General features: G+C 42.6%; 2 protein-coding genes across 2 annotated transcripts in view; one reads left to right on the top strand and one right to left on the bottom strand.

Annotated features, from left to right (window-relative positions):
• The window catches only part of ZNF19 (zinc finger protein 19), a 19,393-nt gene extending 8,109 nt beyond the window's left edge, over positions 1-11,284 (bottom strand). Inside the window, exons 1-4 of the mRNA XM_023741928.1 lie at positions 11,252-11,284; positions 6,579-6,705; positions 5,925-6,038; positions 28-321 (exon numbers count right to left, since the gene is read on the bottom strand). Of these exons, the coding sequence (XP_023597696.1) occupies positions 28-321; positions 5,925-6,038; positions 6,579-6,705; positions 11,252-11,284 (568 nt within the window). The remainder of the gene's footprint in view (positions 1-27; positions 322-5,924; positions 6,039-6,578; positions 6,706-11,251) is intronic.
• Positions 11,285-17,654: 6,370 nt separating this feature from the next.
• CHST4 (carbohydrate sulfotransferase 4) overlaps positions 17,655-23,880 on the top strand; it is a 61,387-nt gene continuing 55,161 nt past the window's right edge. The window contains exons 1-2 of the mRNA XM_023741886.1: positions 17,655-18,273; positions 18,513-18,682. The gene's annotated coding sequence lies outside the window, so the exon portion shown is untranslated. The remainder of the gene's footprint in view (positions 18,274-18,512; positions 18,683-23,880) is intronic.

Raw genomic sequence — 23,880 nt, 5'->3', positions numbered from 1 at the left:
CATTAAAGGATTTCCCACACTCCTCACATGGATAGGGTTTCTCCCCAGTGTGGACTCTCTGGTGTCTAACATAGTAAGAAAAAGAGCTGAAGCATTTCCCACACTCGTCACATCTGAAGGGTTTCCCTACACAGTGGATTCTCTCAAACTTTCCTCTAATACTTTTCACTATGGGGATTTCCTGATGCTTCTCCACTTCACATGTTTCTGGAAAGTCAGTTCCCTGAGGAACACTCTTCTGCAGCCCACATGATATCATGTCTCTTTCTCCAGAGATTCTTTGTGTTGATGTGGAGTCACTGGGAATGTTGGTCTCAGCATCTGACATAAGAAACAGAAAACACAAATACAACCTGAGAATTATACTAGAAACAATAGAGCATCGGGCTTTAGAGATTACTATCCCAACCTCCATGTCAGTCTGCCAGAAATAGGAAGCTATTGAAATGGAAGTACCAACTACCACAGATGCAGAAAGTGGTAGAGGTGGAACAGGAAACTAGGTTTTGAACCCCAGGTCACTCTACTTTCCAACATAGAAGATTGCTTCCTTTGTATACTTAATGTATACCTAATAACTTGTGACTTCACAGTACTTACATGCCTGAAAATGCTTATGGAAGAAGGGACACTGGATCTAAGAGCAAGAGGAAACACTGGGCTGGCAAGAATAAAAGTCATCAGGAGGTAAGAGCAATTAACATGCTGTTTCTTTTGTTTGTTTAGAATCCACATCCTGCAGATTTTCCAAAATACTTGAGACACTGAGCATTGAAGGCACTGGGCTGTAGGATAGCAGAGAGGAAGTGCTGAAAGAATTCTATCCTGGGAAAATTTCAGCTACATGAATCTTTTATACAGAGCAGGGTTGCTCAACCTCAGCACTTTTGACATTTTGGGCCAGAGAAGTCTTAGCTGTAGAGGGATGTCCTGTGTATTGTAGGATATTTAGCAACATCCCTACTGAAGCAGCACCACTCCCTGGACCAGTCTTGGACAACCAAAAATGTCTCCAGACATTGCCCAATGTCCCTGGGGGGCAAAATCACCCTTGGTTGAGAACCACTGACATAGAGGACTCCCACATATACAGGGTGGCCATAAAATCTCAAAACATAGATAATAACACATTTTTTAAATAGACTAAAGATGTCCTTGACACCATTATGTATATTTGCCTGTTTCCAGACTTTCTGACAGCTTGTGCAATTCCTGACCTGACCTCATCCCCATATTATAGACCTGCATTCTCAACAGCCTGCTATGCTACACTCAGACAGCTGTGTGTCCCAAAGTCCTAAAGGTTTCCCCACACTTGCTACATTCATAGGGTTTCTCACCACTGTGGATTCTCTGATGCCAACTTAATGTTGATTTAACAGTGAAAGCTTTTCCACACTCATTACACTTACAGGGTTTCTCTCCAGTGTGGATTCGCTGATGTCTAACCAACTCAGAACTACTGGGGAAGCCATTTCCACACTCCTTACAGTGATAGGGTCTGTCCCCACTGTGGATTCTCTGATGTCTGATCAGACTTGCACTATTATTACAGGCTCTCCCGCACTCCTCACACTGATAAGGTTTCTCTCCAGTGTGGATTCTCTGATGACTAATTAATGAAGAACTCTCATTAAAGGATTTCCCACACTCCTCACATGGATAGGGTTTCTCCCCAGTGTGGACTCTCTGGTGTCTAACATAGTAAGAAAAAGAGCTGAAGCATCTTCCACACTCTTCTCCCACAAACTTCACGTGAAAAATCCAGTGTGTCATCTTCACCATAAAAACTATTCTTATACCATGATTCTCCTATGTTATCTGACTTGTTTCCACTGCTAAGCTTTGTCAATGCCACCGCACACTCCTTATGATCTCTTCTGTCCCTATATTACCCTGTCCTCACCCAAGTGGAGGCCTCAAAGTAACTAACTGCAGTATAACAACAATATACCAGGTTTTACAATAGAGGGTCCCAGACAGAGTGGGAGAAAAATGTAGAACAAAATTCAAATTCACAAAAAAAGACCAGACTTACTGGTCTGACAGAGACTGGAGGAATCCCTGAGACTATGGACCTGCTAACTCAGAACTGAAGTCAATCCCAAAGTCCACCTTTCAGCCAAACATTAGACAGGACTATAAAACAAACAATAAGGATTGTGCTCCTTAGTTCAATCAAGTATACGAGACCAAATGGACAAGACCTGCCCAAAAGCAAAGACGAGAAGGCAGGAAGGGACAGGAAAACTGGATGAGTGGACATAGGGAGCCTGGGGTGTAAAGGGAAAGGGGGAGAGTGGTGACACACTGCAGGGATTGCAACCAACGTCACAAAACAATTTGTGTATAAATTTTCTAATGAGAAACTAATTTGTGCTGTAAACTTTTTTTTATTTTTTTATTGTTGTAGTTTAAGCGAAAGTTTACAATTCAAGTTAGTCTCTCATACAAAAATTTATACATACATTGCAATGTGACCCTAATTGCTCTCCCTATATTGTGACAGCACACTCCTCCCTGCCACCCCTGATTTCCCATGTCCATTCAACCAGCTCCTGACCCTCTCTGCCTTCTCATCTCACCTCCGGACAGAAACTGCCCTTTTAGTCTCATGTATCTACTTCAGCTAAGAAGCATACCCTTCACGAGTATCATTTTATGTCCCATAGTCCAGTCTAATCTTTGTCTGAAGAGTTGGCCTTGGGAATGGTTTTAGTTCTGGGTTGACAGAGAGTCCAGGGGCCATGCTTTCTGGGGTGTGCTGTAAACTTTCACCTAAAGCACAATAAAATTAAAGTGTATATATATATATAAAAAACAGGTTTTTATGCCTTCATTTCCCCCTCAGTCCAATTAAGCCATATATTATGTCAAGTTAATATTTCTAAAATGCAGCAATTATAGGCCTCTGTCACTAGTGGCAAGGTCACTATGGTAAAGGTCACTGCTCCTGCCCCAAGTCTCTTTGCCTGCTCTCTCATTTCCTGTTCCCTGCAGTGAGTTCCCTAGAACAGAGCTCTTCAGGTCTGCCATAAACTCTGCATTCTAGATTTTCCAGACAAGGGTGGGTGGGTAAGATACACCAGTAATGTTTATCCGTGGTTGGCTAAGTAAGGGGGCTTAAGGGTATGCTCTGTAGTAGAGCAGGGCTGCCCAGCAGAAATATAACGTGAGCCATAAATGCAAGCCACATATGCAATTTAAAATTTTCTGGTAGCCACATTAGAAAAAGTAAACAGAAAATGATGAAACAAGTTTTAATAATATACTTTATTTTACTTAGTATATCCAAAATATCACCATTTCAAAATGTAATCAGTATAAAAATTATTGAGATTAATTCACATTTTTTGGTACTAATTATTCAAAATCCAGTGTGTGTTTTACTCTTACAGCACAACTCAATTTGAATTAGCCCCACTTCATGTGCTCCACATTAAAAGGTACATTAATAACACAGAAATAGAGAAAATAAAGTCCTGTTTGGCTTCTAGTCTTAGGCTTCTTGCTTTCGCACAGCTTACTAAAAAAGACAAAAGAATGCTTGCAGGGGGCCTCCAGAGATATCTATTTTTAAACATGCTCTCCAGGTGATTCTCCTGCTAAGCCCTTCACAATTTATTGGATTCTCTATTCCCTTTCTCAGAGCAAACTAGCTTTCTTTTTTGTCCCCATCTAAAATTACTGTTATCTGTTAAATCGGAAACTTCTCCATTGGAATCACTTGAACCCCTCCATCTCTTGTGCTCCCACAGCCCACTGCTTATATACCAGCAACAGCACTTAACACACTCTTTTGCAAGTCTTTACATCTGTCTCCATAACTAGTATCCTCCAGAGTGCCATCTCTTTTTTTTTATTATTATGATGAAAATATATGCAGCAGAACATATACTGATACAAAAATTTCTACATGCATAATTCAGTGACACTCATTACACTCTTTCAAGTTGTGCAACTATTCTCACTATCCTTCTCTAGATTATTTTATCATTAGTAACATAAACTCACTGCCCCCTAAGCAAAAACTCCCTCCCCCCCTTCTCACTCCTGGTAACCACTAATAATCTTTGGTGTCTACATATTTGCGTATTTGATATAAGTGAGCTCATACAGTATTTGTCCTTTTGCAACTGACTTGTTTTGCTCAGCATGTTTTCAAGGTTCATCTATGTTGTGGCATGCATCAGGACTTCATTTCTCTTTATGGCTGAGCAGTATTTCTATTTTTTTTTTAATTTTATTTTTTTTATTGTACTGCAGGTGAAGGTTTACAGAACAAATAGTTTCTCATTAAACAGTAGTACACATATTGTTTTATGACATTGGTTAACAACCCCATGACATGTCAACCCTCTCCCTTCTTGACCTTTTTTTTTTTTTTTTTTGGTGAAAATATACATAGCCAAAGATACACCATTTCAAAAATTTCCACATGCACAGTTCAGTGACATCGACTATGCTCTTCCAGTTGTGCTGCTATTCTCACCTTAGATGAAGGTTTACAGAACAAAATAGTTTCTCTTTAAACAGTTAGTACACATGTTGCCCTGTGACAATGGTTAACAACCCTACTACACGTCAACACTGTCCTTATTCAACCTTGGTTCCCTATCACCAGCTTTCCTGTCCCCTTCTGCCTTCTAGTCCTTGTCCCTGGACTGCTGTGCCTTTAGTCCCGTTTTGTTTTATGGGGGCCGTCCAATCCCCAGCTGAACAGTGAACCTCAGAAGAGACTTCACTACTGAGCTAAAAGGGTGTCTGGGGGCCATATCTCAGGGTTTCTCCAGTCTCTTTTAGGCCAGTAAATTTGGTCTTTTTTGTGTGTGTTAGAATTTTGTTCTACATCCTTCTCCAGCTCTGTCCAGAACCCTCTGTTGTGATCCCGGTCAGAGCAGTCAGTGGTGGTAGCCAGGCACCATCTAGCTGTACTGGACTCAGTCTGGTGGAGGCCTTGGTAACTGTGGTCCATTAGTCCTTTGGACTAATCTTTTCCTTGTATCCTGTTCTCTTTATTCTCCTTTTCTCCTGAAGGGGTGAGACCAGTGAAGTATCTTAGATGGCTGCTCACAGGCTTTTAAGACCCCAGACGTTACTCACCAAGGTAGAATGTAGAACATTTTCTTTATAAACTGTGTTATGCCAATTGAGCTAGATGTTCCCCAACACCATGGTCCCCACAGCCCTCTGCCCAGCAATTCAGTCCCTCAGGGAGTTTGGATGTGTCTTTGGAGCTTCCATGACCTTTCCTTGTACAAGTTGTGCTGGATTCCCCAATATTGTGTACTGTCTCACCCTTCACCAAAGATACCACTTATCTATTGTCTATTTAGTATTTCTCCCTCACCCCTCCCAACCCTGGTAACCAACAAAGATGGTTACTTCTTGTGTGTAAACTTTTTCATGGGTTTTTACAATAGAGGTCTCATAAAATATTTGTCCTTTTGCGATTGACTTATTTCACTCAGCATAATGTCCTCCAGTTTCATTATGGCTGAGCAATACCACATTTTGTTTATCCATTTATCTGTTGATGGATACTTTGGTTGATTCCTTTTGGCTATTGTTAAAAGTGCCACAATGAACACTAGTGTACAGATTTCTCTCCAGAGCTTCTTAAACAAAGCTTGGCACATGCAAACACTCAAAAATTGCCCCTGAATAAATCCATCCTGTCCAAGGAAGGAAGGACACTAAGGCAATGTTGAAACTTAGAACGAGCAACGGATTCAAGAATTGTACAGAAGATGTATTAGGTGGTAATATGTTGGTAAGAGTTAAGATTTGTGTGGAAAGATTTCAAATTCTACCTGTTAGCAGAAATAATCTATTTTCTTCAAATCCCGCCCAGCATGAATCATTTTCAAATACGCTGCTCTGGAAAGCTCTATGGTTGCTGGTTCTAAACCTGCTCCGCTTACCTTTACAGATGTCTTTGGTCCTTTCTGCAGGTGGATCATCCTGTGTCTCCAGGCCCCAAGGCAAATCCCCTCCCTCCAGAAGGGAGATCAGAGAAGGTTCGGGAACGGGGTATCCTGAAAGGGGGAAAGACAATGGCATCTTTCGGCCCTGTGTTTGCTGTGTCAAAAGAAGGAAAACCCAAAAGTCTCAGTAAGAATAAGAACCGTAGAAGAGGACTCAGGACTGGGGATGGCCAAAGAGATTTAGATCAAGAGGAAACTGAGTATTTGTGACCTCTTCCTTGAAAACCACTCAAAAGCAGGAAAGTCAGTGAAATCCTGCAAGACATGTGCAAATACAGGGAAGGGGTCACACCCTTCCCTACACAATGAGGAAGATACAACAAGCTGAGAACATGGCTTTGGCAATAGAAACACACGCAGACCCTTTGGAGGATGTGCCGTGCTCTTACCAGCGAACACCAATTCCCTACATTGGGATCAAAGTGACCTGACACCTCTCCCTATGCATCAACTTCTGAGGCTGGCCATTTAGCCTCAGCCCTGGAGCCACCATTCAGTGGAGGATAACCACACCACACCCCAGCCTGTAAGGAGAAAAGAAGGAAGGAAACCAGAAGTACAGATCCAAGTCCCAGAAGGAAAGTTCCTTACCCAGGAAAGTCAAGTTCCCATAATTCTCCAGCATCACATGTCTGTACAGAGCCCTCTGTGTGGGAGAAAGTCCAGCCCATTCTGTTCGAGTGAAGTACACAGCCACGTCCTCGAAGGTCACCGCCTCCTAAAACAACAGTTTCCTGCTGCCCCAGAGCCAATCCTCTGGCTCAGGGCCAGAGGGTGGTACAGAGGGGATAGTATGAGTGCTTGGGGTAGGGTCCTGTGAGGGGTGGGACATGAAGAAAGGGTGAAAGGATGTGGACATGAGTGCTAGTCAAATGACTGCATCTACAATCAAAAAATCTGAAACTCCTGTCACTATCAGAGGAGCTTCTACTTGCACATGAGATGTACTATTACAAAAGGCAGGATAACATTATAGAAAATTGGAACAGAGAAAGTTTTTCAGGAATTCACCTTCTTGAAGCAAACCTCTTCGTTTCTGCGTATGACCTTCCAACCTTTTGAACCTTCCACTTACAAGCAGAGGATTGGCCACCAACTGCCCTCCTTACTGGTGCCATCTCAGGACCTACCTGCTGACTGGAGGCCCAGCCCACCCAGCTCCCCACACTTACCCTGAGCCCTGGTGTATTCCCACACCTGCCGCTCTACCCAATCTTCGTTCCCACCTACCAAGAACAGAGGCATAGTTTGTCCGAATGGGTATTGGTCTCCTGTAACCCTCATCTGATGTTTGAACCCTGTTAGGCCACCCACCCCCTCAAAAACAGGAGGGCTGTGCTGCCTCTGCTCAAGTACCTCCAGCAGAGGGGAACCCTGTGCTACCTAAACAGCCCACTCAGCACAATGGGCTTCCTAGGAGAAGGTCTTCCTGATTCTAACTGCTGCTGGGTAGCTCGTGTGGCTGCCTCTCCTTCTAACTCTGAGATAATCTGTCCTCTGCCAACCAAACCTCCCTACCAGCCCCAACTCCTTCTGCCCAGACAGCCTATGGTCTGGCTTATGCTTGTCTCCTTGGCCTTTGGTATCAATCTTGGTGCCTTCCCTGTGCAATGATGATCCTCCCATTTCCTCACTCCAAGGTCTCATATGATTTGGCAGCAATCACAGCACTGCCTCCACAGGTGACCCGCCTCAACTAGCACCCTTCATGCCAGGTACTTTCCTAACACATACGTGGCACCATCTAGTACTGAGCTCCAGTATATCTGAACAGTACATCTCCCTCCCTGAGTTGGTTTCTCCCTCTAATTGATAAAAACTGCTCAGCCCAGGGAAAAACGAATGGTAAATGCTCAAACACGATCTTGGCTATTATTTTTATTCCCTTCTCAGTTAGTAGCACCATTTTCAGCCTGGTCTCCGATGCTAGAAACCTGAGAATCATTCTTTACTATCCCCCTAGTCACTCCTCACTTCTTACAAGCATCAGTAATCAAATCCTGCCAATTTTAACTCCTATGTATTTCTTGAATCTGACTCCTACTCACCATCATCAATCACCACCTAGTTCTAGTCCTCAGCAACTGTCACTTGGACCACTGCAATAGTCCCTAACTCCAGACTCATCCCTCAAGTCCACCTTCTGTCCAGCACATAGCATAATCTTTATAAAACACCAACCTGAGCCTGTCAACTTCCTTAGTTAAAACACTTGAATGATCACCATACAACAGACTTGAATCCAAGCTCCTGAGCCTGAACTAACTCTAAAGGCAACAAATATAAGATGATGGGAAGGCCAAGGACTAGAAACTAAGGAAATAGCTGGGAAGCTCTGCTGACAATGTCCCAGGAGAGGGATGATGAAATTGGATGGAAAGCCATACAAAGAAGGGGACAAATGGGTGCTGAGACAGGAACAACAGGACTTGGATTGAACGGAGATCAAAAGAAAGCATGAAGAGTCAACAACGGCTCTGAAATCTAAGAACAGAGTGGCCAGGATGGTGATGTGGCCATACGGCAGTTGGTGGAAATGCAGGAGGGAAGGTACAAGGAAGACAATGAATTGCATCTCCAATGTGTTTCGATTAGGCTACCACATAGTGTGATATTAAGTGGAGGGAGCACACAAACAGTAGACATTTGGGATTGGTACTTGGGATATGATAACAGATGATAAGATGCTAGAGAAGCCTCAAGAAGAAAAATAATATCAAATAGCACTCAGCAACTCACTGGTCTGCAGAGCTAAAAGGCACTTGGCAAAATCTTTCTCCCTAACCTGGAAATGAAGGGCATTGTTGCCATCAGGCAGATGAAATCAGCTGAGGTACTAAGTGGTTAAGTGACTGGTTCGAGGGACATCATGCCACTGCAGACTGATGGAAAATCTAAACTAAAATTAAATTTCCTGCCACCTAGAACTAATTTTCACATCACAGCATTCTGTTTCACTCAATCAGCAGTACAGACTCTCGAGAAAGACATTTATTTGCTCTTCCTTGACCAATTCTTTCCCACATTGATCTTGAACCCCCAACTTCTGCCCCCTTCCCAAAGAACAAGCAGTATAGGACCCTATTTCTTTCTTTTTTTTTACTTTGCCATGGAATTTAAAAAATACATTTTATTGTGTTTTAGGTAAAAGTTTACACTGCAAATTAGGTCCCCATTTAACAATTTTTATACAAAATGTTCTGTGACATTAGTTACAATTTTTACAGTGTATCAGCATTTTCAATATTTCCATTCTGTTTATTCTGTTTCCACTGATCTAGCTTCCCTGCCCCTCCTTGCCTTCTCATCTTTGCTTTTGGATAAATGTTGACCATTTGGTCTCATATAGTTAATTGCTTAAGGGAACACATTACTCAGGGGTGAGTAATTATTTTATAAGTCAATCTATTATTTGGCTGAACGGTGACCTCCAGAAATAGCTTCAGTTCCAAGTTCAAAGGGTACCTACCTTAAGGTGACAGTCTCAGGGGTTCCTCTAGTCTTTATTGACCCAGTAGGTCTGGCCTCTTTTAGGCATTTTAATTTTGTTCTACACTTTTCTCCCATTCTATCCAGGATCTTCTATTGTGTCCCTGGTCAGAACGGTCGGTAGTGCTAGTCAGGCCTCAGTTTAGAAGAGGCCGTGATTCGTGTGGGCTATTAGTCCCGTGGACTAGTTTCTTCTTTGAGTCTTTGGTTTCCTTCATTCTCTTTTGCTCCAGACAAGTTGTATCTTAGATGGTGGCTCACAAGCTTTTAAGACCCCAGATACTACTCACCAAACCAGGATGTAGAACATTATCTTTATGAACTATATTATGCCAATTGACTAAGCTGTCCCATGAGACTATGGTCCTAAGCATTTTAACCCAGTCAACCAATCCTGCAAGTTGTTGGATATGTCTAGGAAACCTCCGTAACTGTGCCCCCTATGTGCTTCGTTATATATACGGATATGTACGCAGCACACACAAACATATATATATATATCTACAGATACAGCTACACATGCACATCTATTTACTCACAATACCCTCCTACACACATATATGCATACATATCTACCGATGTAACCACACACATATTTTTTGGTTGTTACTACTATTGTTACAAAATCTTATATGTTATAGTATTTACCAAAATTGTCCCTTTTTCTTGTGTACTTCTTAGCGTCTTTATTTACCTTGGTCAAATTGTACAGACTTCACCCATATGTGGTATTGTCTTTCCCATCACCAAAAATAACACGTGTCTACTATCTAGAATGTGATTCCTGAAACGAGCTTTGTATAAATTGTTGAATGGCAAACTAATTTGCTCTCTAAACCTTCACCTAAACAATGAATTGTTCAAAAAAGGAAGAAAGTGATTCTCCCTCCCCCTCCCATCCCTAGGAGCCATCAAAGAATGCTGCTTTCTGTGTATATATATCCTTGACTTTTTATAATACTGGAACCATACAATATTTGTCCTTTTGTGATTAACTTATTTCACTCAGCAAATTGTCCTCGAGATTCATTCATGTTATGTTTCACAGAGTCCTCATTATTCTTTATAGTTGCCTAGTAATCCATTGTATGTCAGTACCACAACTTATCTATTCATCCGTTGATCACGCTTAGATTGTTCCCATCTTTCTGCTACTGTGAATAATGCTGCAATGGACATAGGTGTGCATAAGTCTATTCATGTCACTGCTCTTATATCTTTTGGATATATACCTAGGAGTGGGATTGCTGGATCATAAGGTATTTCCATTTCTAGCTTTTTGAGGAAGCGTCATACCACCATTCCATAGTTGTTGTACAATTTTTAGCTCCTATTTCTTATATTTTCCCTGTTGTCCCTCTGCCTCCACTCCCTCAATCCCCAAGCACCTTGTGACCTTGCTCCCACTGTGTACTGGATAACCTACATCATCACCCTGAGCCCCTCATTCGCACAGATCCCTCTGCTAGGGAGAACTACTGGACTTGGGGATCCTGTGGCTCAACAGAGATCCTCAGAATGAAGGAAGATGCACTTCTGCTTCCCAGGACACTCTCTCCAGCTGTCTCCATCCATCACTTCATAGGCCCTGGGGTCTCTGGCTGCTCAGCCCCTCACCATCAGCTCTCTTCCCCCAGCATCCAGTCCCAGTGAAGGGAATCAACAGGCATCTTCCTGCTGTGTTGGCTCTAAGACTTGCCAGAATCGCCCCTAACATTCCCCATTTCCTTCAAATCAGATCTCTCTCAGGCTGACCTGAGGGATCCACAGCTCACCTTGTGCTGGGTTTTCAGGGTCATAGCTGCCATCATCGGGGCTCCTTCTCAGGGAAGAGAAGAGGCTGAGGAAAGAAACAAAGGAAACCAAGAGTGAGCCTAGCCCAGTCAAAGGCTTTCCTTTAAACCAACAAACCTGCCAATAACAGCAGCAACACTCATTTACTAAATGTCCCTCTTTAATTAGTTAACTCCTGCTCACCCTTCAGACCTCAATTTGAAAGTAGTATCCTGGAGGATCCAAATTAAATCAGATGTGCTGGGCATGTTTTCCCTTTCCTTATACCAAGTATGTCATATTGGAATTACAAATTTATTTGCCTTTTCATTCAACAAATATTCATTGATGCATATTGTGACAGGCAATGTGGTTGGCGCTAGGGATTCAAATACTGAAGGAAAAGAAATTCTTCTTGTATAACTTGTATTCAAATAATTCTGTTAAAAAAAATACACTCAAAGCACAAATAAAGTATACAGACTTTATTCGAGCAGTTATTCTGTAAGGGAAACCATATTGTTTTTAAAAAAACAAATGGCTCAATGCAGGCTAGTTACAATGATATTTTTAAAAGAAGAGGGAACAGAGTAGAAATTTAACTAACTATACACTAATCTCAACATGACTGATTGAAATCAAGCCCTCCTTTCTGAGATTAGCTGACATTAGGCCACAATTAGTTTCTGTGGTCCCCATTCACCTGAAATTGCCTAAAGTCAAACTCTTTGCACAAGATAAATTTCAAATGGCTTCACGGCTATCCAATCCAAGGGAGGTTGCAATTTTATGATTATCTGTCTCTACATTATTTCTATATGTTCTTGGGTGGATTTCACATTGGTCAGTGACCTTTGTGAATGCTCCTAAACACTCAGAGGAATCTCAGTTTGGGCCTCAGTTTCTCTAACAACTGTAAGGTTACAACGCTGTCAAGTACTAGCAAAGAGGTATAAGCTGGTCTGAAAAGCCTGTAAAGAGGTAGATTGTGCCACAGAAACCAGGGTGAGCTGCCCTAGTCAAGGAAGATTTATGGAGAGGAATTAACTAGGTCAAAGGGGGAATCTTTGCTGAAAGAACCACATGTTCCAAAAGTAAAAAGGCCGAGGAGGCTGTATCAGAGCTAAGCGCAAGTGTGCTGCCAGACAAGAGCGAAGAAGCTGCAAGACATCAGACCATGCAGGGCCTTCCTAACGTTAAGAAGGTAGGCCTTCAGCCTAAACACAATAGAGCGTCATTACAGCGCTATGAGCGGGAGAGAGTTACGATCAAACTTGATATATGACTTTCTCATTAGGCTGAAAGCTTCTTGGGTCTGTTTCAGTCACAGCTGCATCTCCAGAACATAGAACAACACTGCACTTAGTAGGCGCTCGAAAGGTAACGGACTAAATTGACGAGAGGTTCTGTGGTCGTGTCGGTCACACAGGGCCACTTCTTTGACGCGGCGGCCGACAGCCACAGTCCCCATTTCTCAAAGCGGTCGCAGCGTGGGAGTGAAGGATTCCAAGTAAGGGCGGGATGCCCGGCTGACCGCCACCACTCTCCCGGGTGCTGCTGCTCCCTCCCTGGGCTCGGGCTTCCAGAAGCCCTGTGAAGCAGTGCAGCAGCTTCATTCCAGCTTCACCTGGGGTGCGAACAGTTTTCCCACCCTGCACTCACCTCCGCCGGCGCTGCGCTCCGGAAATGCGTCACTACTCACGGCGCCTAGTTGGGCCTTCGGGTCTTCCTCTCTAGGAAGCTGGACCTTGTCGCTGGTTCTCCCGCTTTTTCCTTGGCTGACCACTTACAAGGAGGAAGCAGCCTGCTTTCCGACTCCCTCTTTCGGTCCTTTCTAATCTGGAGCCTGTAGTGAACCACCGTTCAACCTTCGACGGGACTGAGAAAGCAAAAGGCCAACCTGGATTAGCTTTAGTACTTGGGGATTCTCTTATCTGTGTGTACTCAATCTGGCTCTGCTCCCCTCTTTGGACGGGGTCAGATTTCATTGTAGATGGATCTTGGTAACTGCAGTGTGGATTTAAGAAAGCAAGAGCGCCGTTAACCAAAAGAACCATTTGCCACCCAGTCACCTTCAACTCATGGCGACCTCCTATGTGCCAGAGTAGAACGGTGCTCCATAGTTTTCAGTGGCAGATTTTTTGAAATTAGATGCCCGGACTCTCTTCCAAGGCATCTCTGCATTGACATGAATTTATATCCTTTTGGTTAACACCCAAGCGCTTGAACCATTTGCACCATCCAGGGACTTTGATAAAAATATGTTGTTTTAGGGGCCTTCCAGTCAGCTCTTTACTCATGGCAACCTCGTCTGCAACAGTAGGAAATATTTCCCGGTCGTCCCGCATCATCCTTACAATCGCCAGTATGTTCAAGTCCATTGATGAGGCTACTGTGCCAATCCATCACTAGCCCTCTACTGCACCAAACATGATGTCCTCCTCCAGTAATTAATCCCTCCTGATGATGTTTCCAAAACAAGCAAATCAAAGTTCTGTTGTGATCCATAAGGTTACGCTGGCTAATTTTCAGATGTAGATTGCCAAGCCTTTCTTCCTAGTCTGTATTAGTCTGGAAACTGCTGAACTGTCCACCATGAATGACCCTGCTGGTATCTGAAATGCCAGTGGCATAGCTTCCATCATTGTAGCAATACACAAGCTACCATAGTAGACAAACTGACAGATGGTGGAATAAAAATATTGTATTAATAAAATAAGGACTGCAATAACACCACCTAATGGAGAATGCTGGGAAACATAATATTTGGGTTTTCATTTCTTAAGCTCCCTTCAGCCTGTGTTTTTTGGCTTTTCATAACTGAAAGCTCTGAGGTCTCACTTCTGGTGGTCTCTTTCTCACAAATATACACATACTCCTGATTTAAATATATCTACATATACATATGTGTGTATACTTACTATTTTCGAGTTACCTGTTATTTTTTTATTTTCTAATTTTTGTTTCAAAAATCGCACAGTAGAGAGGGTAGTATAATGAATCCCCTTGTACACATTACCAGCTTCAACAATGAAGCCCTACTTCTTGTATCTACTACACATACACACACATACACACACACACACACACACACAATTTCTGTTATTGTTTTTATTTGTTTTGCTGGAGTATTTTAAAGTAAACCCCAGACATCATATTTCTCCTGTCAATACTTCCATGTGTATCTCTAAAAGGCAAAAGCTTTAAAGAAAACACAATTATATTACCATTAAAAATAATTCTTAATACCCCCCAATACCAAGTCCATGGTTAGTTTTCTCTGGTTGCCTCAAAAATGTGTTTTTTTTTACAGTTAGTTTATTCTAACATGGAGTCCCTGGGTGGTACAAACAGTTAATGCACTTAGCTGCTTAAAAATCCCTTAAAATCCCCAGAAGGTCCTGCTACTAACATCGTCAATAAACTCCAAAGTCTTCAACAAATATTTATTCAACAAACATTTACTGTGGACCTGCTATGAGCCAGGCACTGTTCTGTGGATATAGCAGTAAATAAAAATAGATAAACACCTTACCCTTATAGAACTTGCCTTATAATGCAATTAATTTTTCTCACGTTATGCTTGCTGGCTTAAAAAGAATGAAATGGAAGAAATAGTTTTCATTTTTTATTTATTAATATTATAAGTGTTTTGTTTCCTATACTGTCTTTTTGCACATATTCATCAAAATTGCTCCATTGTGGAAGAAACACATTTTTATTTATCAGGTGGGAACTCAACCACCACTTAAGATAGTTTTTCACTGGAAAATAGCATTCTGAGTTGTAAAAATTAATTTCCAAATTAACTTTGGAGAATAATTGTAAATTTTATAAAATTATGGAAATTTATTTAAAACTAAAACTTCTTAAGAAAACAAAAACCAAACCCAAATAGCGACCCTATAGGACAGAGCAGAACTGCCCCATAGTGTTTCCAAGGAGCGGCTGATGGATTCCAACTGCTGACCTTTTGGTTACCAGCCAAGCTCTTAACCACTACACCACCAAAGCTAGCTAAACAAATTCTTAAGTTAGTCAAAGACTTAAATGTAAAAAATGAAATCAGACTAGAAATGAGTACTAGAAAAATTATTTTCTATTTACACTCATAAAAACTTCTGTAAAAAGTTGATGGAAATGAATAATGGTGATGTTAGCACCACATACTGAATGTAATTAATGTCACTAAGTGTACACTTAAAAATGGTTAAAACGACAAACTTTTTGTTAAATATATCTTACCACAAAAAATATAATCTTTTTTTTTACTTTTTTAAAAAAATTTACTGTGCCTTAGGGGAAAGTTTACAGAGCAAATTAAGTTTCTCATTCAAAAAATTTATACACAAATTGTTTCGTGACATTGGTTGCAATCCCCGCAATGTGTCAGCACTCTCCCTCTTTCCATCCAGGATTCCCTGCTTTCATTTGTCCAGTTTTCCTGTCCCTTCCTATCTTCTCATCTGTGCTTTTGGGCAGGTGTTGCCCATTTGGTCTTGTATACTTGACTGATCTAAGAAGCACATTCCTCACATGTGTTATTGTTTGTTTTATAGGCCTGTCAACTCTTTGGCTGAAAAGCAAACTTCAGGAGTGGCTTCAGTTCTGAGTTAGCAGGGTGTCCGGAAACCATAGTCTCAGGGGTTCCTCCAGTCTCTGTCTGACCAGTAAGCCTGGTCTTTTTTTTAAATTTGAATTGTGTTCTACATTTTTCTCCTGCTCTGTCCCGGACTGTCTATTGTGATCCCTGTCAGAACAGCTGGTGGTGGTAGCCAGGCATCATCTAGTCCTTCTGGGCTCAGGCTGGTGGAAGCCGTGGTTCATGTAGTGCATCAGTCCTTTGGACAAATGTTTTCCTTGTGTCTTTGGTTTTCTTCACTTTCCTTGCTCCAGACGAGAAGAGACCAATAGTTGTATCTTAGATGGCCACTCGCAAACTTTTAAGACCCCAGACACTGCTCACCAAAGTAGGATATAGAACATTTTCTAATAAAAAAAAATTTAAAGTTGAAAGCCTTAGATCAGGCCCTTCAGTACTGGAAACGAAACTCAGTGCACCACAACAGGAATTTACCAAATGGCTTTCTTCTGACCCTGAGTTTTGCAGTTGCTCATTTGCAGTCATTTATCCTCAGTATAGCTTACCCATGGAGAGCATCCATTTCCTATATCCGAAGTTGGCTCTTAAAATGAGAATGTTCTATAGGAATCTAATGATACCCAAGAAGATCTCTCACATTCAGTACTCCAAACCAGTTTTAAAGCAGCATCCAACTTTCATCATAGGAACAAACGTGCCTGGTTTCCCCAGGCCCTGGAGATCAGATAACAATTTTAGAGAAAGAACTCCTTGGCTGCCTTTGTGGAATATCATCTTCATGCAAAGAACTGACGCATCATTATGGTAAATTCTATCCATGGGTCAGTTTTAAATACGGAGAAGAGACAATTTAACAAGGTTCCTGGTTTTTCAAGGAAGGTGATATTGTAACTTCCCATTAAGACAACTGTAACAAGAGCTCTGCAGTGATCAGGTGATCCTCTGTTGGTTCATTTCTGGTGTCTTGTTGCAGAGTGGATTCCAACTTATGGCGACCTCATGTGAGCAGAGTTGGACTGCTCCATAGGGTTTTCAAGGGTGTGACCTTTTGGAAGCAGATTGCCAGGCCTGTCTCCTGAAATGTGTTTGGGTAGGTTCGAACTGCCAACCTTTCGGATAGTACTCTAGCGCTAACATTTGTGCCACCCAGGGACTAATCACCATCAAACAGGAGGAAAAGCCTTTGATCAATTTACTTGTAGAGACTGCATTACATACCTTTATCCTAGAAGTTTCAGACTGAAATGCTACCTTGGTTTCTAGTTCTTTATTCTGAGCTTGAAGCGTGTTAACTTTTTCTTTCAGATTTTCAATATTTTTATCTTGTTCTTTTACATTACTTTTTAATCTTCTCATCTTGTGCAGATTTGAATGCTGGAAATAAACCACAAACTGCAAGTGGAGATTTGCCCCTTAAAATTATGGCTGTTTTTAGCACATGTAGAGTTCAATTTGAGTTCTAGTGGCTTGTGTAACCTGATGGGAATGGGTCCTGACTGGTGTGACCCCTCGAGTCAATTAAGAGACACCAGGCCTTTGAGAAAGAGAAAGTTGACTTTATTGCAAGCCGGCCGATCAAGCAAGGAGCTCAGAGACTGAGCCTCAAATCAAGTTCCCCGAGGTTGGGGATTTTAGGGCAGTTATAGGGTTTGGGATAGGGAACTTATGCATAATTCGTGAAGTTTCTGAGAATAAGCAGGCAATTTCAGGAACTAATTAATATGTATGGGGGTGCGGTGGTGGTGCAATATGACAGCTGGGGGGTAGGGCACATGAAGTTTATCTAAGGAGAACTTTGTGGCTTATTGTTCATGTCAGAACGGGGGAGGGGAGTGGTTGGTGAGTAGTGAAGTGGCCTTGAGCAGAAAAGCAGTAAGACGACCTTGGGCTGTAACACAGAAATGTCTTATCAGGCACTCACAGATGGGGAGGGTGGTGATGGGAGGAGGGGGAACAGTTTAATCCCCTCGGTTACATTCCCTCCTCTGGTTCTCATGGTCTTCAATCTTCAAGACAGATCTTTATGTAGGTGGTGGCCCGGACCTCCAGAATTTTTGAGTTTGCTGACTGGTGTAAGCACGTGCATTGTAGTATCGGAGGTTTGTTAAGAGGAATGCGGTCAGACGTCTGAAGCATCATGATGTTTACAGCTGCTAGGTGATTTTGAATTAAGCTTGTAAGACAGTTTAAGAGGCAGGGCAAAAACAGACAGATTAGTAAAAGAATTATCAGCTGAGTAACAAGAAGCCAGAACCAATGAAAACTGGGAAACAGGGAAATTACCTGTGACCACCAACCAATCAGACGGAGTTTCTAGCTGCTGTAAAAAGAGAAGAACACAATGATTGCCAAGACAGTAAAGGCAATGTAAACATTATGAGCACTATTATGATGGAGGGTCTCCGGGTTGAAGAGGCACAGGTTAGGCATTAGTTTTGTTTTTCTTTTTAAACAGATATTTTAAGTCCTGCACAGGCTTGAAGGTCCAGTTGTTTTGCTGAGGTTGTTCTTGTTGCGGAGGGTCTTCCCGGGATGGCGCAGGTTTGAGGCGAGTGTGATGCACCCAAGCTTTGATGTTTTCAAGTTTAGCTGCCAAGAGGGTGGTTAAAAGAACAGTGTATGGTCCAGTCCACCGGGGTTCAAGGGGCTCCACTTCCCAGGTTTGCAGCAGAACTTGGTCACCAGGCTGGAAGGGTGAAGCGGGGCATCAACAGGATATTTCAGAGGGCTAAGAGCATACCTGTGAATAGAAGACACAACACCCAACAAAACAACAAATATTTTCAGAGAGTGAGCTCCCTGGTGACAGAAACCTGAGTACTGGTTAAAGGTAAGCTATTTTTAAGAAATGGTTTTCTGTACATAATTTTGAAAGGGCTCAATTTGAGCCCACTTCTGAGGGTAGCCCGTACCCGCAAGAGGGCTAAGGGCAAAGCTTGGGGCCGGGTTATCTTTGTTTCTTGACAGGTTTTGGCAATTTGGGTTTTTAGCATGTGATTCATCTTTTCAACTTTTCCGCTTGACTGTGGTCTCTAGGCTGAGCGTAAGTTCCAGCTGATTTCTAAAAGTCTGGAAACTTTTGTGTAATCTGTGAGGTGAAGTGAGATCCATTGTCGCTTTTGATTGCTGTAGGCAGGCTGAACCTGGGAATGATTTTATTAAGGAGCCATTTTGTAACTTCTGATGCTTTCTCTGTTTTACAAGGGAAAGATTTTACCCAACAAGAAAAGGTGTCAAGGAACACCAACATAAATGAAGTCGCCTTGCCAGTCTTTTCCTGAACTCTGTCTTTGATACTGGATTCTAGTGGTAGGGGGCCCGGTTGTTTTGGGTGCATATTTGGCAGGAACAATTCGATGAAGGTTTTCTCCAGTAATATTGTTTAGACACCAGGTTGTAAAGGGCTTTTTGCCCATAATGGATAGAATGATGTGCTTCACGGAGAAGGGGGTCCATCAGGTGTCTTGGAATCATCACCTTTCTTTCATGTGTACGTTTTCATCCATGAAAATCTATTGTTGCTCCCCATTCAGCTGCTTGTTTGAGATATCTAATAGTGTAATTTGGAGCTGTTTCTGGAAGTTGTAAAGAAGGGATTAAAGTTAGCTGTTTACTAGCCTTTGAATATACAGTTTGTTTGGCAGCAGCTCTGGCGGATTAGCATTGCCTGAGACAGTATCGGAAGTTCCCTTTTGATGTCCCAGGCAATGCATGACGGAAACTTGTGTGGGCATTTTCACAGATTTAAGTAGGGCTAAAAATTCTGTGGCATACTTAATGTCTTTCCAAGCTGATGTTAAAAGGCCCTGTTGTTTCCAAAATGGCCCCGTGAGCATGCAGGCCTGAGAAGGCATACCTGGAGTGTGTGTAAACGTTGGTCACCGGCAGCTATTTGGAGGGCTTGCGTGAGAGCAATTAACTCTGCTTTCTGTGCCAGGGTTCCAGGCAGAAGAGGACAGGCTTTCAGGACATCGGTTTGGGTTACCACTGCATAGCCTGCTTTTTGAGTTCTATTTTTTATAAAGCTGTGTAGAGGGTTAAGTCTGGATTTGAAATGGGCTGGTTAGATAAGTCCGGCCGACTGGAATAGACTTCTTCAATAGTTTGGAGACAGTCATGGACCGGCTCATCTGCAGGGTTTGTTGGTAACAGGCTGGCTGGGTTCAGGGTAGAATCTACCTTGAGCGTGACCTCTGGATTGTCCAGAAGCTGGGCTTGGTAGTGGGCCGTTGGGCCTGCTGTGAGCCAGAGCCTGCCTTTCTGCTCCACTATGGTGAGAACTGCATGAGGCACAAACACAGTCATAGGCTGACCTAAGGTAAACTTTTCCGCTTCAGCTAAAAGGAGGCAAGTTGCTGCTACTGCTGTAAGACAGGCTGGCCATCCCTGAGGGGACTGGATCTAGTAGTTTAGAAAAACATGTTACTGGTCTTTTTCAAGGACCCAGTTGTTGAGTTAAAACCCTTGCTGTGACTCCTTCCATTTCATGTACGTACAGTTTGAAGGGCTTTCTGAGGCCCTGGAGTCCAAATGCCGGAGCATAGGCTAGCTTTTCCTTGATTTTCATCTGTTCATTCAAAAGTGTCCTTTCCATGGGTGGCTTCATAGAGAGGCTTTGTTATTAACCCAAAGTTTGGGATCCAAATCCTGCAAAAACCAGCCACACCTAAAAAGCCTCGAAATTGCTTCCGGGTGGTCAGGGTGGCAATCTGGAGGATCACTTGTTTGTGTTCCGGCAGCAGGGCCCGCTGACCTTGAAAAATCTGGAAACCTGGGTAAGATACCTTTTGTTGTGAAAGCTGAGCCTTGGCAGTGGATATTTGATAACCAGCCTGGGCTAGAAAGTTCAAAGTTAGAATTGTGTTTTTATCTGAGTCCTTTTTGGTAGGACTAGTGACAAAGAGGTCATCCACATATTGAAGGAGACCCCGAACCATCTGTAGACCCCAAAGATCTTTTGCTAGGGCTGTTCCAAATAGGATGGGGCTATTTTTGAACCCCTGAGAGAGAACAGTCCAGCAATATTGTTGTTTTTCTCCCAAACAGGGTTCTTCTCATTCAAAGGCAAATATTTCCTGAGATTCATGAGCTAAAGGAATGCAAAGGAAGGCATCCTTCAGGTGTAGGACAGTAAACCAGGCATAGCCTGGAGACAGGGCAGTTAGGGGGGCATAAGGGTTTGGAACTATAGGGTGCAGGTCTTCAGTTACCTGACTGACTGTGTGTAAGTCCTGTACAAACCGATACTCTCCTATTTTTGGTTTCTTTACCAGGAGCACTGGAGTGTTGAAAGCAAATTTACACCAGCAGATGAGCCCTGCTTATACAAGTCGTTTTTGTTACCCCGATTACTTGCATAGCTCAGGGAGAAAGTGATCCTTTCCAGTGATTCAAAACAGGATAGGTTGTTTCTGTATCAACAAGAAAATCTACAAGGTTATTTTTCACCTTTAATGTAACCAGGGGCTCAGTGGGTGAAGCTTGGATGTGGGTGGATGCCCTCGGTACTCCTCAGTGTCAGTCTGAATCTTTGGGCTGGGCAGATTGAAGCATCTCAGGGGCAGCTAGGCTTCCGCTGGTTTCCAGTTTGGACATTCCTTCTTCCAGTGCCCTTCCTGTTTACAATAAACACACTGATTTTGACCTAGTGGGGGAAGGCTCTTGACAATGCCTGAGGCAGCTGTCCCTTCAGATGGTTATGTTGGCCTGGTTTGAAAGGCCCCCAAACCAGAGCGGCCATGAGGAAAGCTGCTTGCTGTTTGAATTTCTGTTTTTTTTTTTTTTTTTTCCTGGACCTGGTCTTTGTTGGTATGCCCTTTAAACGCTATCTATTTCAACTAATTGTGCTAGCCTCATACCTAGACTTCCCTTGGTTTTTTGTAACTATTTTTCTAGTGTCTGCTGCACTTCGCCCAATAAATACCATGTTTACTATGTTTGCGTTCTCTAGGTTTTCTGGGTCTACATCTGTATATTGTCAGAATGTAGCAAAAATTCTTTCAAAGAAGGTAGACCTCATACATCTTATTTAATTTTTTTTTGTTTTGGACCACCTCTTTTTAACCCCAAAATAAGACAAGTCCAAAAATAGTTGCGCCTGCCATCTCCCAGAGAATTATTATGGTCCCAGCTAGGCTCAGAAGAAGGTATTGCTAAATCAGGAGCTTGTTGAATAGGGTTGTAGGGCTGACGGACATGCTCTGCTTTTTCCCTGGCTATTCTTAAGACTAATGTCCCTGGGTTCAAAAGAATTGCCAAGAGTGCCTGAGAATTAGCCCAGGTAGGGCAGTGGGTGATGAAGATGGAAGTAAAAAGATCTGCCATACGTTTGGGGTCCTTTCCATAAGGAGGGAGATTGTTTTTCCAATTGAACAAATCAGATGTAGAGAATGGAGTGTGTACCCAGACTAATCCCGGAGTTCCGTTTTCCTCCTGCTCAGTAGGAACTTGTCTTAGTGGATAATGCCTTGTTGCCTGTTGCTCTGTTTCTGGTAGGGAAGTCCCCCATCCGAAAGTCACACCACTTTCATTTCTGAGGTTGGTTCAGCTAGCCCAGATGGTTCGTGCAGATACAAGGCAAGGATGACGGCAGAGGAAGAGGGGGAAAAACCATCTTCCCCTGGGGAATCAAACCTTTTGTCTCTCTTTTTTTTTTTTTAAATTGTGATTTAGGTGAAAGTTTACAGCTCAAGTAAATTTCTCATACAAAAATTTATACACATATTGTAATGTGACACTAGTTGCCATCCCTATAATGTGACAGCACACTCCCCCTTTCTACCCCGGGGTTTCCTGTGTTCATCCAACCAGCTTCTATCTCTTCCTGCCTTCTCATTCTGCCTCCAGACAGGAACCACCCATTTGGTCTCGTCTATCTGCTTGAACTAAGAGGCACATTCTTAATGAGTATTGTTTTATGTTTTATAGTCCAGTCTAATCTTTGTCTGAAGAGTGAGCTTCGGGAATGGTTTTAGTTCTGAGTTGACAGAGCGTCCGGGGGCCATGTCTTCTGGGGTTCTTCCAGTCTCAGTCAGACCATTAAGTCTGGTCTTTTTACATGAATGGGACTTCTGCTCCACACTTTTCTCCTGCTCTGTCAGGGACCCTCCGATGTGTTCCCTGTCAGGGCGGTCATTGGTGGTAGCTGGGCACCATCTAGTTCTTCTTGTCTCAAGCTGATGGAGTCTCTGGTTTATGTGGCCCTTTTGTCTCTTGGGCTAATATTTTCTTGTGTCTTTGGTGTTCTTCATTCTCCTTTGCTCCAAGTGGGCTGGGACCAATTGATGCATCTTAGATGGCTGCTTGCAAGCTTTTAAGACCCCAGATGCCACTCACCAAAGTGGGATGCAGAACATTTTCTTAATAAACTTTGTTATGACAATTGACCAAGATGTCCCCCAAAACTATGGTCCCAAGACCCCAGCCCTTGCTACTCTGTCCCTCGAAGTGTTTGGTTGTGTTGAGAAAACTTCCTAGCTTTTGGTTTAGTCCAGTTGTGCCAATTTCCCCTGTGTTGTGTGTTGTCCTTCCCTTCACCTAAGATGATTCTTGTCTACTATCTAGTTAGTGAAGTTTTCTCCCTCCCCACCCGCATAACCATCAAAGAACGTTTTCTTCTGTGTTTAAACCTTTTCTTGAGTTCTTATAATAGTTGTCTTACACAATATTTGTCCTTTTGCCACTGACTAATTTCACTCAGCATAATGCCTTCCAGATTCATCCATGTTGTGAGATGTTTCTCAGATTCTTCATTGTTCTTTATTGTTGCGTAGTATTCCATTGTGTGTACGTACCATAATTTGTTTATCCATTCGTCTGTTGATGGGCACTTAGGTTGCTTCCATCTTTTTGCTATTGTGAACAGAGCTTCAGTGAACATGGGGTGCATATATCTATTCGTGTATCAGTTCTTATTTCTCCAAGGAGTGGGACTGCTGGATCATATGGTACTTCTATTTCTAGCATTTTAAGGAAGAGCCAGATCGATTTCCAAAGTGGTTGTACCATTTTACATTCCCACCAGCAGTG

Source organism: Trichechus manatus, unplaced genomic scaffold, assembly GCF_000243295.1.
Source record: "Trichechus manatus latirostris isolate Lorelei unplaced genomic scaffold, TriManLat1.0 scaffold00194, whole genome shotgun sequence".
NCBI classification, from domain to species: Eukaryota; Metazoa; Chordata; class Mammalia; order Sirenia; family Trichechidae; genus Trichechus; species Trichechus manatus.
Note: the sequence above shows the minus strand (reverse complement) of the source record. Positions and strands in the feature narration are given on the sequence as shown.